Source organism: Rhincodon typus, chromosome 2 (genome assembly GCF_021869965.1).
Source record: "Rhincodon typus isolate 14 chromosome 2, sRhiTyp1.1, whole genome shotgun sequence".
NCBI lineage: Eukaryota > Metazoa > Chordata > Chondrichthyes > Orectolobiformes > Rhincodontidae > Rhincodon > Rhincodon typus.
In genome coordinates, this window is record NC_063333.1 from 36,577,354 (window position 1) to 36,596,339 (window position 18,986).

The following is an 18,986-nucleotide window of genomic DNA, read 5'->3' on the forward strand; positions in this document are numbered from 1 at the left end:
AAGTGTGAAGAACTGATCATTGACTTCAGAAAGAAAGGAGAAGAACTCACCTCCATCTACATCAACGAAATTGAGATTGAGCGGGTCAACAGGATCAAGTTCCTCAAAGTGACGATTACTGATGACCTGTCCTGGACTCTCCACATAGATGCGACAGTCAAGTTGGCACAACAACATCTCTTCCTCAGGTGGCTCAGGAAATTTGGCATGTCCATAAGTCCCTCACCAACTTCTACAGATGCACCATTGAAAGCATACTGTCCGTGTGCATAACAGCCTGGAATGGCAACTGCTCTGCCCAGGACCACGAATAACTACAGAAGGTAGTAGCACAGGCCAAACAATCACGGAAGCCAACGTTCCATCCATAGACTCCACTTAAATGTCTCACTGTTGTGGAAAGGCTGCCAACATCATCAAAGACCCATTGTACCCTGGTAATGATCTCCTACAACCTTTTCCATCAGAAAGAAGATACAGAAGCTTGAACACAAGCACCAGCAGGTTCAGGAACAGCTTCTTCCGGGCAGTTATTAGACTGATGAATGGACTCTGTAGCCTCAAATAATGCTGACCTCGCTAATGTTGATCTCATCTAGCGCTCAGGCTCTGCAATGTAACCTGTATGCCTCTAAGTCTTTTGACAACCTTTGATCTGTACATGCTTGCTTACTACGATCTGCCTGTACTGCGTGTAAACAAAGCTTTTCACTGCATTCCGGTACAAATGACATCAATCAATCAATCATCAAGTAAAACTGAAAATGAAGTGGAAGATTTTTAAGCCTGATCTTCAGCGTTGAGCTTCAATGACCCCCAATCTATCCACATCTTGGATATGTCAGAATGTCTAGTGAAAATAACTTTTAATTCTATCCCATTACAACTTACTTCAGAAACAAATGTAAATTGCCCCATATCGTAATTTGCCAGGTTAATTGCAGGGACTGTGTTTTACAATCGCAGGCATTACAACATTCCAAGTGTCACTTGTGTTTTATTTTTCTCTGAAGTAAGTAAGAACGATGTGAATATTATTTTGTGATAGTTAGGACAACACATAGTTGATACAAATTTACAGTCGTATTGGTGTGTCTGTTGGAGCTGCCATTTCTTTTTGAGTCCAACAATCTAAAATCATCAACTAATCTGATTCTGATTTGATAGCTATGACATGATAAATGAAGCATGACATAGGGCTGAACCACATAAATGTTATATTTGAAAAGCTTTTAATAGCAGGATTTGAGGAACACTGACAATACCTTCGGGATCAGAAGCAAACCCAGAGTGACAGTCACAGTCAGGTGGGTATGAACAAAGAACAGCATGAGCATCCAATCACTGTGGAGACTTGATGCCAGTGTAAACCTGCAATGAGAAACATAGTGCTACATTTATAGATCTTTCAGATTAAAAATTACTTAAACTAAAGGACTTTCAGTTACTATATGATTTAATGTAAAGGTTGCAATGCTTTATAGCATACAGCTAAACAATTAGACATTATGGTGTAGAGCTGGATGAACACAGCAGGCCAAGCAGCATCACAGGAGCAGGAAAGCTGACGTTTCGGGCCTAGACCCTTCATCAGCAATGGGGGAGGGGAAGGGGATTCTGAAATAAATAGGGAGAGAGTGGGAGGCGGATAGAAGATGGATAGAGGAGAGGATAGGTGGAGAGGAGACAGACCGGTCACAGAGGCAGGGATGGAGCCAGTAAAGGTGAGTGTAGGTGGGGAGGTAGGGAGGAGATAGGTCAATCCAGGGAGGACGGACAGGTCAAGGGGGCGGGATGAGGTTAGTAGGTAGGAGATGGGGGTGGGGCTTGAGGTGGGAGGAGGGGATAGGTGGGAGGAAGAACAGGGAGGCGGGGACGAGCTGGGCTGGTTTTGGGATGCGGTAGGGGGAGGGGAGATTTTGAAGCTTGTGAAATCCACATTGATACCATTGGGCTGCAGGGTTCCCAAGCGGAATATGAGTTGATGTTCCTGCAACCTTCGGGTGGCATCTTTGTGGCACTGCAGGAGGCCCAGGATGGACATGTTGTCTGAGGAATGGGAGGGGGAGTTGAAATGGTTTGCGACTGGGAGGTGCAGTTGTTTACTGCAAACCGAGCGTAGGTGTTCTGCAAAGCGGTCCCTGAGCCTCCGCTTGGTTTCCCCGATGTAGGGGAGGCCACAACGGGTACAGCGGATGCAGTATACCACATTGGCAGATGTGCAGGTGAACATCTGCTTGATGTGGAAAGTCTTCTTGGGGCCTGGGATGGGGGTGAGGGAGGAGGTATGGGGGCAGGTGTAGCACTTCCTGCGGTTGCAGGGAAAAGTGCCGGGTGTGGTGGGGCTGGAGGGGAGTGTGGAGCGGACAAGGGAGTCACGGAGAGAGTGGTCCCTCCGGAAAGCAGATAAGGGTGGGGAGGGAAAGATGTCTTTGGTAGTGGGGTCGGATTGCAGATGGCAGAAGTGTCGGAGGATGATGCGTTGGATCCGGAGGTTGGTGGGGTGGTACATGAGGACGAGGGGGATTCTTTATTGGCCGGAGGTTGGTGGGGTGGTACGTGGATTTCACAAGCTTCAAAGTCTCCCTTCCCCCCACCTCATCCCAAAACCAGCCCAGCTCGTCCTCGCCTCCCTAACCTGTTCTTCCTCCCACCTATCCTCCTCCCACCTCAAGCCGCACCCCCATCTCCTACCTACTAACCTCATCCCGCCCCCTTGACCTGTCCGTCCTCCCTGGACTGACCTATCCCCTCCCTAACTCCCCACCTTCACTGGCTCCATCCCGCCTCTACAACCTGTCTGTTTCCTCTCCACCTATCTTCTCCTCTATCCATCTTCTATCCGCCTCCCACTCTCTCCCTATTTATTTCAGAACCCCCTTCCCCTCCCCCATTTCTGATGAAGGGTCTAGGCCCGAAACGTCAGCCTTTCTGCTCCTATGATGCTGCTTGGCCTGCTGTGTTCATCCAGCTCTGCACCTTGGTGTCTCGGATTCTCCAGCATCTGTAGTTCCTACTATCTCTGATTCATTAGACATTATGTTGCATTTTGTCAATTACCCAAAGGCAAAAATCAATAATACCATAAGCAGGCTACGTAACAGGTAGATTTCTGTAGGGCTAATAATAAAGAGTGAAGTTTTGTGTTGATCGCTTTGTTTTACAACATCTCTTTTTCTAAATTGCTACTGTCCATGAACATACTGTTTTCTTATGAATACATGCCATACTTTGCTGCAAATATATTTATATACTGCCACTGAAATGGTATCCTCTGTAATAATCATTAAAATATGTCATCCCTTTTTAATATGGGCTCAGCTTCCACCTGTACATGGATGACATCTAGATCCATTTCTCCTGCTACATCGTGCCCTGTGTGCTGCATTTTGGAGATGGGAGTCAAGATTTAGAAAAGTCAAGTTGTTAAATAATTTTTCTGCATTTGATGATTTTCCAATGGTTGTTCACATCAAGCCAACATGAGTGAGTTTTACATGTCTTGTGGCTGTGTGATACTTAGTTCTTTCACCAAGTAGACCAGACTCCCCTTCCTCAATGACAACAAGGTGCAGGGCTGGATGAACACAGCAGGCCAAGCAGCATCATAGGAGCAGAGCACAGTGGCTCAGTGGTTAGTACTGCTGCCTCAAAGCACCAAGGACCCAGCCCTTGAGAAAACTTCAGGAGGACCTCTCAAAAAATTTGGCCTGCTACTGAATTGCTGGCCATTTGATTGGATGATGACTCTCTACAGTTTGACCTTCTCCCAAGGTAGGGGAAGCAGGGTCTGCAGGACCTTGTAAAATCCAGGCCCTTGTTTTTTTATTGGTGTTCTGTGCTTTCTCCTCCAGAAGTAAAGAAAGAGGAGACCAAGTATGAGACTAAGTGAGAGCAATGTAATGGGTTGGGCGGATTGATGGAGTTTTGTGGAGGGATAGTCCTGACAAAGCACGAGGATGAGGATGAGTGAGAGCGTTGAATGGCCAAGTGGGAATGTAAGCTGGTGTCTAGATAGAGAGGAAAGAATACATTTGCAAGGTAAGCTTCATTTCCCTGTGGGGAATGCTTGGTTTAGTTTAGTGAGGGAAAAGCATGGAAGCAAATCGAAAGAGAAATGGTGTTACAGAAATTAATGGGATTGAAGGTGGATAAATCCCCAGGGCCTGATAACCTATATCCCAGAGGACTTAAGGAAATGGCCCTCAAAATAGCGGATGCATTGGCAGTCATCTTCCAAAGCTCTTTAGATTCTGGAACAGTTCCTAAAGATTCGATAATAGCTAATGTAGCCCCACTACTTAAAATGGAAATAGAGAGGGAATTGTAGATCAGTGAGTCTGACCTCGGTAGTGGGGAAGATGCTAGAGTCCATTTACAAGGATTTTACAGCAGAGCACTTAGAAAACAGAGGTAGAATCAGAAACAGTCAGCATGGATTTACAAAAGGAAAACCATACTTGTCAAATCTACGGGAATTAATTCAAGATGTAACTAGTAGAATGATCGGGGGGAATTGGGGATGTGGTTTATTTGGACTTTCAGAAGATTTTCAACATAAGAAATTAATGCGTAAAATTAAAGTGCATGGGATTGGCTGATAGTGTATTGAAATGGATAAGAAATTAGAAGACAGGAAGCAAAGAGCAGAATTTTTTTTTTCTGAACATCAGGCAGTGACTAGTGCAGTACCATAGGGATTGGTACTAGCACCCCTGCTATATATGTTAATGATTTAGATGAGGGTACAAAATGTAATATCTCAAAATTTGCAGGTGACACAAAGCTGGGTGAAAAGCTGAGCTGTAAGTTGAGAGAGGGGAATGTTTAATGAGACCTGGGTGTCCTCATGCACCATTCACTGAAAGTAAGTGTGCAGGTGCAGCAGGCAGTAAAGAAGGCACACTGCATTTTGGCCGTCCTCGTGAAAGGTTTTGAGTAAGGGAACAAGAATGTCTTGCTGCAATTATACAGGGAATTGGTGGGGCCACACATCGAGTATTGTGGACAGTTTTGGTCACTTTTTCTGAGGAAGGACGTTCTTGCTATACAGGGAGTGCAGCGAAGGTTTACCAAATTGATTTTTGGAATAGCAGGACTGATAATATGAGGAGAGATTGAGTTGGTTAGGATTCTAGTCACTAGAGTTTAGAAGAATGAGTGGGGGACCTCATAGAAAACTATAAAATTCTAACAGGACTAGACAGACATTTCTGCACTAACAGTGAGAAATCAGAATGGTGTGTTGCCTCCCTGGTGCCAGGATCAAGGATATCTCAGAGAAGGTGCAGAATATTCTAAAAGGGGAGAGGAACCAGTAGAAGGCCATTGTACACATTGGGACTAACAACATAGGAAGAGGAAAAAAGGATGAGATTCTGAGGGGAGAATATAGGAAATTAGGCAGGAATTTAAAAAGGAGGTCCTCGAGGGTAATAATGTCTGAATTACTCCTGGTGCCACGAGCTAGTGAGGGTAGGAATAGGAGGATAAAATAGGTGAATGCGTGGCTGAGGAGCTAGTGCAGGCGAGAAGGATTCAAATTTTTAGATCATTAGAATCTCTTTTTTTTAAACTTGAAGTCCATTTTCATAGAGTCCCTACAGTGCAGAAATAGGTCCTTTGACCCAACTCTTGGAGCATCCCACCCAGACCCATCCCCCTAATCTACACATCCCTGAGCACTACAGGCAATTTAGCATGGCCAATCCACCCAGCCTGCACATCTTTGGACAGTGGGAGGAAACTGGAGTACCTGGAGGAAATCCATGCAGACACGGGGAGAATGTTCAAACTCCACACAGACAGTTGGCCAAGGGTGGAATCGAACCTGAGTCCCTAGTGCTGTGAGGCAGCGGTGCTAACCACTGAGCCATGGTGCTGCCCCTTCTGGGGTAGAAGTGACCTGTATAAGAAGGACTGGTTGCACCTGAATTGGAAGGGAACTAATATACTGGTGGGGAGATTTGCTGCACCTGCTCGGGAGGATTTAAAGTAGTAAGGTGTGGCCGGTGGGGGTGTTGGGGGGGGGGGCGGGGTGCGCGGTGGTGCTGCTGCTGGAGAACGGGGTTGGTGGTGGAGCCCTGGGAGATAGTGAGGGAAGACATCAGTCTGAGACCGGTGCAGTTGGGAAAAGGAACAAGTCAAACAGTCAGGGCAGCAGGAACAAAGCAGAGGTAGGACTGATCAATTAAACTGCATTTATTTTAATGCAAGAGACCTAACAGGTAAGGCAGATGAACTCAGGGCATGGTTGAGAACATGGGACTGGGATTCCATAGCAATTAGAGAGATGTGGCTCAGGGATGAACAGGACTAGCAGCTTAAATGTTCCCGGGTGTAGATGCAACAGAAAGGATGGAAAAGGGGGCAAGAGAGGAGGGGGAGTGAAGTTTTTGATTAGGGATAACATTATGGCTGTACTTATGGAGAATATTTCCAGGATTCCCAGGTGAGATGCCAGAAAACAGGAGGTTGGCTAACGTGGTGCCACTATTTAAGAAAAGTGGTAAGGAAAAACCAGGGAACTATAGACTGGTGAGGTTGACATCGGTGGTGGGCAAGTTGTTAGAGGGAATCCTGAGGGACAGGATTTACATGTATTTGGAAAGGCAAAGACAGATTAGGGATAGTCAACATGGTTTTGTGCGTGGGAAATGGTGTCTCACTAACTTGATTGAGTTTTTTGAAGAAGTAACAAAGAGGATTGATGAGGGCAGAGCAGCAAATGTGATCTATATGGACTTCAGTAAGGCATTCGACAAGGTTTTTCATGGTAGACTGGTTAGCAAGGTTAAATCACGTGGAATATAGGGAGAACTAGCCATTTGGGTACAGACCTGGCTTGAAGGTAGACGACAGAGGGCGGTGGTAGAAGGTTGCTTTTCAGACTAGAGGCCTGTGACCAGTGGTGTGCCACAAGGATCACTGCTGGTCCACTGCTTTTTATCGTTTATATAAATCATTTGGATGTGAACATTGAAGGCATGGTTAGTAAGTTTGCAGATGCCACCAAAATTGGAGCAAAGCCGACAACAAAGAAGGTTACCTCAGAGTACAATGGGACCTTGATCAGATGGGTCAATGGATCAAGGAGCAGCAGATGGAGTTTAATTTAGATAAATGTGAGGTGCTGCATCTTGGAAAGGCAAATCAGGGCAGGACTTGTACGCTTAATGGTAAGGTCCTGGGGAGTGTGGCTGAGTAAAGAGACATTTTTCTTTGAAAATGGAGTCGCAGGGAGACAGGATAGTGAAAAAGGCATTTGGAATACTTGCCGTTATTGGTCAGTGCATTGAGTATAGGAGTTGGGAGGTCATGTTGAGGGTGTACAGGGCATTAGTTAGGCTACTTTTGAATACTGTGTGCAATTCTGGTCTCTCTTCTATAGGAAGGACGTTTTTTTCCTTTATTCATTCAGGGGATGAGGGCATCACTGGTTAGGCAGCATTTATTGCCCATCCCGCAGTTAAGAGTCAACCACATTGCTATGGATCTGGAGTCACATGTAGGCCTGTAAGGACATCAGTGAACCAGATGGGAATTCCCAACCATAGACAATGGATTCATGGTCATCATTAGATTGTTAATTCCAGATATTTTTGTTGAATTCAAATTCCACCATCTGTCGTGGTGGGATTTGAATCCGGGTCCCCAGAACATTATCTGGGTCTCTGGATTAACAGTCTAGCAATAATACCACTAGGCTATTGGCTCACCATGTGAATTTTGAAAGGGTTCAGAAAAGATTTACAAGGATGTTGCCAGGGTTGGAATGTTAGAGCTATAGGAAGAGGCTGAATAGGCTGGGGCTATTTTCCCCAGAGCATCAGAGGCTGTAGCATGACCTAATAGAGGTTTATAAAATCATGAGGGGCATGGATAGGGTAAACTGACAAGATCTTTTCCCTGACATGGGGGAGTCCAAAGCTAGAGGCATAGGTTTAAGGTGAGAGGGATTTAAAAGGGATCTGAGGGGCAACCATTTCATGCAGAAGATGTTGCATGTATGGAGTAAGCTGCCAGAGGAAGTGGTGGAAACTGCTACAATTACAACATTTAAAAAGCATCTGGATGGGTATATGAATAGTAAGGGTTTAGAGAAATATGGGCCAAATGCTGGCAAATGGGACTCGATTTATCTAGGATAGCTGGTTGGCATAGACGTGTTGAACCGAAGGGTCTGTTTCTGTGCTGTACAGCTCTACGACTCTATGACAGGTTAGATGAAGGAAGGATGTTCCCAATGGTGGGTGAGTCCAGAACCGGTGTCATAGTTTAAAAATAAGGTTCAAACCTTTTAGGACTGAGATGAGGACAAATTTCTTCACCCAGAGACTGGTGAGCCCATGGTATTCACTATCACAGAAATGGTTGAGGCCAAAACATTATGGTTTTTCAACAAGGTGATCAATATAGCTTTTGTGGATAAAGGATCATGGGATATTGAGGGAAGAGTCGGATTAGGGTATTGAGCTTGATGATCAGCTATGATCATATTGAATGGTGGAGAAGGTTTGAGAGGTTGAAAGGCCTACTCCTCCTCCTATTTCTATGCTTATATTCATTTCTATGCTTATATTATCATTAATAAATCTTGTTAGTTGTGGACAATCTGAGTAACATATACTTCTTGTATCATGCAATGCCTCTGAATGGGTGGCATACTCTGATCAAACTTCTAGCACTGATAGTTTGAATCTTACACACAATGGAGAGGAACAGAGGTCTTTTACAGAAATATGGAGAAAAAAATGGATAAAACAGGAATCTTATGAAGGAGAAAGTGAAAAGAAAAGTACTAAAGATGAATACAGGTAAATACCTAAAGTGGGAACAAAACAATGGAGAACTAGAGGGTGAGGGAAAGGAGAACATGTATGAAGGTAGTGATCCTGTTGCACCAAGAGAAATACCGCAGGATATCCATGTGTTAGCATAAAATGTATTACATTTGTTACATTGGACTGGAATGTAGCCAGGGTCAACTATTGGAAGCATATTGTTTGAAAACACTTCACAGGCACAGTCATGCTGGTATTCCAATTAGTCCTATCATAAACAGTGTCTGATGCTGGCCAAACATACTTATTCCTCTTACATACCATTGTCCATTTTAAAATGCCATTTGGGCTCTTAAGATGTACTTACGAATCTCATTGCCATTTTGGCAAAAAACTGTTCAAATTGTGCTTGATTACGCTCTTATGAAGCACTTTAGGATGTGCAAGTCATTAGATGTGAAGCTGGAAAAGCACAGCAGGTCAGACAGCATCCGAGGAGCAGGAAAGTCAACATTTCAGGCGGAAACCCTTCTTCAGGACTGGGAAGGGGGAGGGGAGTCCAGAAGTAAATAGAGGGAGGGGTGTACAGCTGGGGGAAGGGTAGGTGGGATAGTGATAGGTGGATGCAGGTAAGAGGTTATTGTGATTGGTCAGTGGGAAGGGTGGAGTGGATAGGTGAGTAGGAAGATGGTCAGGTTAGGTCAGGTCAGGGAGGCGAGGAGGAGTGGAAAGGCTGGAGATTGGATAAGGCTGGGGGCTGAAGGATTTTGAGGCTGGCAAAGTCAATATTGAGGCCATTGGGCTGTAAGCTACCAAGGCGAAATATCAGGTGTTGTTCCTCCAGTTTATATTTGGCCTCACTCTGACAATGGAGGAGGCCAAGGATGGCCATGTCATCAGGAGAGTGGGAGGGGGAATTAAAATGGATGGCAACTGGAAGTTCGGGTTGGTTGATGCGTGCAGAGTACAAATGCTCTGCGAACCAGTCCCTGAGTCCTCAATATAGAGGAGACCACATCAGGAACAATGGATACATAGATCAGGTTGGATGAAGTTCAAGTGAATCTCTGCTGGATCTGGAAGGATTGTTTAGGGCCTGGGATGGAGGTGAGAGGGGAGGTATAGGGGCAGGTGTTGCACCTCCTGTGGTTGCAGGTAAAAGTACCGGGTATGGTGGAGAAGTTGGTGGGGAATGTGGAACTGATGAGGGAGTTGTGGAATGAATGGTCCCTGTGGAAAGCAGACAGGGGTAGGGAGGGAAAGATCTTTTTGGTGTTGGGTCTGATTATGCGGGTATAAATATTGGATGTTGCATTGGGTTTGGAGTTTGGTGGGGTGGTATGTGAGGACCAAGGGGACTCTATCCTTATTGTTCTTGGGTGGAGGGGGTTTGAGGGCAGAAGTACAGGAAATGGAGGAGATGCGGTTGAGGGCATCCTTAATTACAGAGGAAAGGAAATTCCAGTCCCTACAGTAGGAGGATATCTGGGATGTTCTGGAGTAAAATGCCTCATCCTGGGAGCAGATGCGAGGAGGCGGAGGAATTGAGAGTACGGGATAGCAATTTTGCAGGGGGAGTGGGTGAGAGGAGGTGTAGTTGAGGTAGCTGTGGGAGTCAATGTGTTTGAAATGGATGTCGGTGGTGAGTCGATTTCCAGAGATGGAGACGGAGAGGTCCAGAATGGGGAAGGTGGTTGTCAGAAATCGTCCAGGTGAATTTGAGGGCAGGGTGGAAGAGGTTGGCAAAGTTGATGAACTGCTCAAGCATGAGGCAGCACCGCTGCAGTCATCAATGTAATAGAGAAAGAGATGAAGGATGGTGCTGGTGTCGTTGTGGAAGAGGAACTGTTCCACGAATCTTACAAAGAGGCAGGCGTAGCTCGGGCCCATGTGGGTGCCCATGGCCACCCCTTAGGGTGTGCGGCCACTTTAGAAGCACTATGTAAATACAAGTTATTGTTATTGACTGTAGTGGACTGTCAGATGTTACTGGATTATATTTTGTGGGGGCAGAAGGAGCATTAGTGACTTGTTAGGCTCCAAAAGAATAATTGTTGCCATCCCAGACTCACTCCCTACAACGTGCTCAAATCACCACTTTAGTCACTGCACCTATTTTGCTGGTGGTGAGGCTACCTGATGTTATTATGCTTGCCTATGAATTGTATCAGCCTTTGTGCCAATTATTACTTAATCCTTTCAGTTGTTCACATTCTATCTGTGTAAAGGCTATGTCTTTTATTTCTTTGATTTCTTGCATCACACCTCTTGGTGTTAGATGCTAATGATACTTCTGTCACTTCCCCTTCTTTCCATTTAAATGCCCTTACAAATTATTCTATTTCTTTTCCTTTCTTTATACATGCTGAAAGTGTCTTGTCACTCTCAATCAAACTTAACCATTACTAAAGGCACCATTTGGCATCTGTCCCAATGCAGCTCTGCTCAAAGAATGTGGCAGATGGTGTTAGCACAGCTGAATAGAAGGGATATGGGATGTAGAAAATGATATTATTTTGATTGTCTGTAGTTAATGAGCTAACATGGCGAGCATACATTAAACAGGTAACACAGAGTTACAAGTACAGGTTGTGATTAAAGCATCAAATAGTTAATATCAATGATAAAGCACTACGTTTCATAATTAACTGGTTATAATAGAATAGCTCTGACTTAACCTAAATGAGGTACTAAAGTCTGGACACTCCCTGAATCATAATCAAACTGTGACATGAATTGTAATGTGGAATGAAATTTTGAGACTGTTGTACAACAACCAGTGAACTGTAGTATATTGTCATTTTAGGCAGGGTTTAATTTAATTAGCTTGACTCCCAGTCAGGTCTGCACAAATCAGTGTTAATGCCATTGTTAGGTTGGGTTCGAGGAGTATACAAAAGTTGAAGGTCCCACCTGAACAACTGAACTAACTTAATAAATATTAGTTTGATCATGTTTGCGTACAGTTAAAATGTATTTCATCTCTCAACTAAAATAACTAAGGGGGAAGAAAAGTTGTGATTAAATTGACTGGAATTAGGTTGGAAGGACAAAGTAGAAAATCCAGTTCTTTATTCGTGATATATGATAGTTAATATCTTAGAGTGTTGGCAGCAGGATCTGTTGCATTAACGCATAACAAGGTAATGTTGTGTTTGTGTCTTTTAAAAAAAACTGAAAAAACCTGCAGCAAAATTTCTATAATTACCATCTTCCACCAATTGTTAACCATCCAGCTTAATTTACGTACTTGTCCCTACTTTATTTTGCCGAGTCTTTTGGCCTCTTCCTTTTCTGACTTACTGCTAAGGTACAGTTCCAACCATCTTAGAGTGCAACACTCAGATGCACAGTAAGCGTGTAAAATGAAATAAATTGGAAGCAGCAGAAGGCTGTAACATTAATATCTGTAGTAGATTTCATGATAGGCATGGGTGTAATAACCTCATTGAATTGTTCTTTCTGTCAAATGACAGTAGAAGAGAGCTCCCAGCAGGGTTTGCGAAGTAGTTTTCAAGGATCTAGTAAGTGTCTGTATTAAGCCATGACTTTATTTTCTCCTTGCTTGATGGCTCAATCATCAGTGGTTGTAAACAAAATCCAGGGCTGCCCCTAATTCATGTAAAGTAATGAAGATCTACTGTTGTCATGATTGAAAAATATGATTGTAAATCTATCAAAACTCATTGCTAAAGTATCGCAGTGAGTAAACACTTCTGTAAACGATTGGACAACCTATTTCTCTGTGTGTAGAACTACCAAATTGCATTGATTATACAAGCCCTAAAGCTTCAATGCAATAAGTGCAGATCTCCACTGACCTGCTGTGGAAGTAATTACCCATGCTGCTGAGGCCTAATTAACTTCACAAAGCTAATGCCACTTGCAATTTGTCACAGGCATCCAAGTATTGAAGGGCACATGGATGGGGCAAGGTATCTGGTGAAACAGTAGCTCTGAAGGAGAGATTTTTTTTTATTCACTCATGCTGGCCAGCATTTATTGACTGTCCCCAGTTGCCCTTGAGGCAGTAGTGATGAATTGCTTTTTTGAACCGCTGCAGTCCACGTGTTGTAGATTGACCCACAATGTTCTTAGGGAGGGAATTCCAGGATTTTAACCCAGCCGACAGTAAAGGAATTGTGAAATATATTTCCAATTTGGGATGGTGAATGGCTTGGAGGAGAACATATAGGTGGTAGTGTTCCCATATATCTACTGCCTTTATCCTTCTAGATAGAAGTAGTTGTCGGTTTGCAAAGGTGCTGCCTAAGGATCTTTGATGAAATTCATGGGATACTGCAAAGGAAGGTGGTCTTTGTTTGGACTAGAAGCTCTTACCTCTCTCAAAGGAGCAAGAACAAGTTGTTCTTACACAGTGCCTTTAACTCAATGAAATGCCTCAGGGTGTTTCACAGGAGAGTTACTAAACAAAATTTGACGCTTAATTACATAAGAAAGTTGACATTTTAGAGTGGACGACAAAAAGCTTGGTCAAATAGGCAGACTTTAAGGGAATGCTAAAAGAGGAAAACTCTGGTAGAAAAGTGGAGGTGTTTAGGACATTGACGGTGGAAGATACAGCAAGTACTGGGGAGCAATTAAAACACCACCGCCTGCAAGTTTCCTTCCAAATGGCACAACATCCTCATGTGGAAGCATATCATCGACCCTTCACTGTCACAGAGTCAACATTCTGGGGATCCCTTCCTAACAACATTGTGAATGTACTTACACCACATGGACATTCAGGAAAGTGGCTCACCACCACCTTTTCAAGGGTATTTAGGGATAGGCAACAAATGCTGGTCTAGCCAGGGGCAGTCATATCATGTAAAAGAATTTGCTTTTTTAAAATTCCAGATGCTCAAGAGGCCCTAATTGGAAGAGTATAGATACCTGACAGGGTTATATAATTGAAGGAAGTTATACAGATAGGAAACTTGGGTTTTCAAATCACATGGTTGTTTGCTGATCTATTTCCACCTCGCGGATGGTTTGTGTACATTCTTCTTCTTCATTGGCAGTCCCCTCACGGTGAAGAATGACTTGCTATGTATCTGGTGGGAGAGGGTGATGGGCAGCTGAATTGTCCAATTGTGGAGCTGGACTGCCACTGGTGGGGGAGGTAGTGTTTGATGAGGCAGGTGAGGGGGGGGTGGGGTGTGAACTGCTTGCTCCTTCTGCTGCTTTAGCTTCCAATCCATGTGCTCCACTCGGTGATGCTCAAAATGGTTGGTACCTTTGCTGATGCTTCTTCTGTAGTTTGTGCATTTTAGGACAGCTGTTCCCACATGTCAGTGGAGGTGTTGCATTTGATCAGAGAGGCTTTCAAGCTGTCCTTTTTGTATTTACTTCACCCTCTTAGTGATCACTTGCCTTTACAGAGCTTGGCATAGAGTTCCTGTTAGGCATGCAGACTATGTTACCCATCCATCACAGCTGGTTGCCCATGACCAGTGCCTCAATACATGGGGATATTGGCCTGGGAGAGGACACTCACATTGATACACCTATCTGCCAGTGGATTTGCAGGATTTTGCAAAGGCAATATTGGTGATAACTACCCAGGGATTTCAGGTGTCTGCCGTGCATGCTCTGTTTCTGATGCGTACAGGAGGGTGGCGGCCATGGCTACTTTGTAGACCATGAATCTGGTGCTGGGTTTGAGGTCTCAGACTTTGAACACTTTGTTCTGAAGGCATGCAAAGGCTGCACTGGAGTCGATGTTGGATTTCATTATCAATGTCTGTTCGCCCTGAAAGGAGGCGCCCATGGCATGAGAAATGATCCATTTTGAAAAGGGGCACGCTGCTCACTGTGGATTTTGACGGTTGGGAAGCGGGAGAGTTTGTACAAGTGTTGTGGCAGGGGCGGGCTAGTACAGAATCTTTGCTTTCTGCATCTTGAGTCTGAGGCCCATTCTCTCATGTGGCTCATTGAACGTGTCAATGATGGTTTATAGCTTGGCCTCTGAGTGTGAGCACGTGTAGGATGTGTACTGCAGCTCAATGAAAGAAGTTGGTGTGGTCTTGACACTAACGTGGAGGTATCAAAGGTTGAACGGCCCAAAGGTTAGCTCCACTCCAGTGGGGAATTTTGTGGACAGGGACTGGAGTATTGCAGCAAGGAACTCAGAAATGAGCACTGGTACCTTTGGTCGAAGATATATCCTTACCTAAGTCAGCCAGGAGCTTAATTAGTATTACTATTCAGGTGCTATGATATATTGAGGACTATTGAGCATTTTACTGACACATCGAGCAGGGTGCACTTGGCAAGTATTCCACTCAGTAAAAACAAAGTAAAAATGCAAAGAGTACCAAAGTTATGTTTTTAAATTGACCATTGCAGGGTTAGAAGGAACATGAATTTTCTTCCAAGCCCCACAATGAAAGTCTGGGCTCCCAAACCCCATCTTCCACCTGAGGAACTCTTCTGAATAACCCCCCAGTGGTTTAACTGAGCATCAATTTAGCAGAGTTACCTGATTCTCCTTTCCCTTTCAGGCTAGTTAGCTGCCTGTGGTGTTCATTTTGGATGGGTCAGATGTAAATAAAGCCTGAAATTAAATATTATCTTTGCCCTATGCCCCTAATGAAACTCCAAGCTGGGAGGTCCACCTGAATTTTCATCAGGGAGTTAGAATTTTTCCATTAATCAATTTTTCGAAAAATAATTCTGATGAAGGGCCACTGGACTCAAAACATTAATTTTATTTCTCTCTCTCCACAGATGTTGCCAGACCTGCTGAGCTTCTCCAGCAATTTCTGTTTTTGTTTCAGATTTCCAGATCTTTATTTTATATCAAAAATTGCTGTTCATCTTGTTCAGCACAGGCCTCACTAAAAGCCAGCCAAAGCTGGTGAAGTATATTTAAAAAGTTACCAAGACTGTTGTGTAAATTCCTTCTGATATTTACGATGAAATAATCTGAAATATGGATTTTAATGGGATTGACAGGATGGGCCATGGTCCTTTCTGATTTAACATGCCATTATGCACTTGTTCTTAATATACTCTGTGGTTAATGTTCCTGATGGGTTTCTTCTTGATATCTTTTATTCAGTTCATTTAACTGGAAATTATGAAGACAACTTAAATTTAATAGCATTGCTCAATTAACTATTCTTCATTTATAGCTCTATTTGCCTTTCAAACTAACTAAATGTCATTTCAGACTTATTAAACAACACAAAGTTTGCCTGTTATTTAAGTAAGCAGAAACTTTGCCAAGCAATGAATGCACGTTTATTTTTCCGGAATCCGTTGGTAGGTCTGCTGCCGGAATGCATGCCTGGATGAAACAATTGATTAAGAATAAACGAAGGGTAAAAGATGTACTTTGGTTCAAAGTTGACAAAACGTGTACTTTATTGCGGTACTAATATCATAGAATCATAGAATCCCTTGTGGAAGCAAGCTGCTTAGCCCATCAAGTCCATACCGACACTCTGAACAGCACCCCACCCTGACCCACTCTCTTACTCTGTCCCCATAACACTGCATTTCCCATGGCTAATTCATCCAGCCTGCACATCTTTGGACTGTGGGAAGAAACCAGAGCACCCGAAGGAATCCCACACAGACATGGGGAGGATGCACAAATTCTACACACTCAGTTTCCCAAGGGTGAATCAAACTCAGTCTCTGGAGGGAGCAGTGAGACAGCAGTGTTAACCACTGAGCCAACGTGCTATCCCTATCGTGTAAAAATGACCAACAGACATATGACGGTTTAAGTTAAATTAGAGGGTGACCCATCACAGCTCTATATAAGAAAGAGTAATAAGAAAAAGCTCACACTCAGTAAAGGCTTATGGTCATTGTGAGAGAGACGTTGCCTAAGTGACACAGACGCCAAGTGAGTATATCTGGGACAAAAACAAAGTTGCTGGAAAAGCTCAGCAGGTCTGGCAGCATCTGTGAAGGATAAAACAGAGTTAAAGTTTCAGGTCCGGTGACCCTTCCTCAGAACTCAGAGTATATCTGGGAATTTGGTTCAAAGTGGAAATTCAGTGCATAGAAGGAAGAGGTCCTTTATGTAAGGTTTATTGCAAGAAGCAGCGTGCTGAGTGGAGAGTTTGATGAAGGTGTGGGGAGGAGGTGTTTTTTTTTTCTGTTTGACTTTCAGCCTCCAGCATTTGATTTCTAATTTTGTGTGGCAGGAGGAACAGGTAAATCACTAACAGCATTATTACATACTGTAAAGTTTCATCAGTATAATAATGCTTTGTTTTATTGATATTTTACTGATAGTGCTAAAACGTATTGAAAAGTGTGGGCTGTATGAATTATAGATTAATTCATCAGCCATCTTTAATTAATTAACACCTATAAGAGATGGTAGGGCAGGTGATGTGCTGCAAGTGCAGGCATTGGATAGCTACAGGACATTGGTGTGATGCAGTGTAATTCTTTTTAAATCAACCTGTTCAGAACTGTTATTACACACTTCTGGAGTAGGTGAGACATGAACCTGGATCTCCTGGACCAGAGGTAGGAACACTGACACTGCATTATCAGAACCCCATTTGATGCAGGGTAAATAGATCTGCTATAAGTATCTGCAGCTGCAGGAACTTTAACTCGGACTGATTGAGTTGGAGGCTAAACTGCAGACAATACAGCATACTGGGGAGGGAGAACAGGTACCTGGGCATTTTATTCTATAAGGCTGTCACACCCCTTAGAATAGGGTCTTCTGGAATGGTCAGTGGTTAAGGACAGAAGAATGTGACTGCAAACAAAGCAGGTAAAGGGATCCAGAGGGCAGGAATGGAGGAGCCTCAGTTTTTGCAATTGCCCGATAGGTTTGAGATTTTTTTCAGCTTATTTGGCTGAGAGTGAGGGCTGCAGGGTGGATGAACTAATTGACCATGGTACTATGATACAGGAAGCCATTCAAGGAAGGTGAGGAAGAAGGAATGTAGCGGTAGTAGGGAACAGTACAGTGACGTGTATGACACTGATGTTTAAAGCAAAAAGCATGTGTCCAGATGGATTAGAGATAGTAGGAACTGCAGATGCTGGAGAATCCGAGACAACAAGGTGCAGGGCTGGATGAACACAGCAGGCCAAGCAGCATCATAGGAGCAGAGAGGCTGACGTTTCGGGCCTAGACCCTTCATCAGAAAAGGGGGAGGGGAAGGGGGTTTTGAAATAAATAGGGAGAGAGTGGGAGGCGGATAGAAGAGGGATAGAGGAGAGGATAGGTGGAGAGGAAACAAACAGGTCGAAGAGGCGGGGATGGAGCCAGGAAAGGTGAGTGTAGGTAGGGAGTTAGGAAGGGGATAGGTCAGTCCAGGGAGGACGGACAGGTCAAGGGGGCGGGATGAGGTTGGTCGGTAGGAGATGGAGGTGCGGCTTGAGGTGGGAGGAGGGGATAGGTGGGAGGAAGAACAGGTTAGGGAGGCAGGGACGAGCTGGACTGGTTTTGGGATGCGGTAGGGGGAGGGGAGATTTTGAAACTTGTGAAATCCACATTGATACCATTGGGCTGCAGGGTTCCCAAGCGGAATATGAGTTGCTGTTCCTGCAACCTTCGGGTGGCATCGTTGTGGCACTGCAGGAGGCCCAGGATGGACATGTCGTCTGAGGAATGGGAGGGGGAGTTGAAATGGTTCGCGACTGGGAGGTGCAGTTGTTTGTTGCGAACCGAGCTTAGGTGTTCTGCAAAGCGGTCCCCGAGTCTCCGCTTGGTTTCCCCGATGTAGAGGAAGCCACACCGGGTACAGCGGATGCAGTATACCACATTGGCAGATGTGCAGGTGAACATCTGCTTGATGTGGAAAGTCTTCTTGGGGCCTGGGATGGGGGTGAGGGAGGAGGTATGGGGGCAGGTGTAGCACTTCCTGCGGTTGCAGGGAAAAGTGCCGGGTGTGGTGGAGCTGGAGGGGAGTGTGGAGCGGACAAGGGAGTCACGGAGAGAGTTGTCCCTCCGGAAAGCAGATAAGGGTGGGGAGGGAAAGATGTCTTTGGTGGTGGGGTCGGATTGCAGATGGCGGAAGTGTCGGAGGATGATGCGTTGGATCCGGAGGTTGGTGGGGTGGTACGTGAGGACGAGGGGGATTCTTTTTTGGTTTTTATTGCGTGGACGGGGTGTGAGGGATGAGGTGTGGGAGATGTGGGAGACACGGTTGAGGGCGTTCTTGACCACCGAGGAGGGGAAGTTACGGTCCTTGAAAAACGAGGACAACTGAG

The 18,986-nt window shown here is 44.6% G+C and overlaps 1 protein-coding gene across 1 annotated transcript in view; it reads right to left on the reverse strand.

Annotated features, from left to right (window-relative positions):
• The window catches only part of gpr158a (G protein-coupled receptor 158a), a 529,808-nt gene that overhangs the window by 34,614 nt on the left and 476,208 nt on the right, over positions 1-18,986 (reverse strand). The window contains exon 9 of the mRNA XM_048614342.1: positions 1,266-1,371. Within this exon, the coding sequence (XP_048470299.1) occupies positions 1,266-1,371 (106 nt within the window). The remainder of the gene's footprint in view (positions 1-1,265; positions 1,372-18,986) is intronic.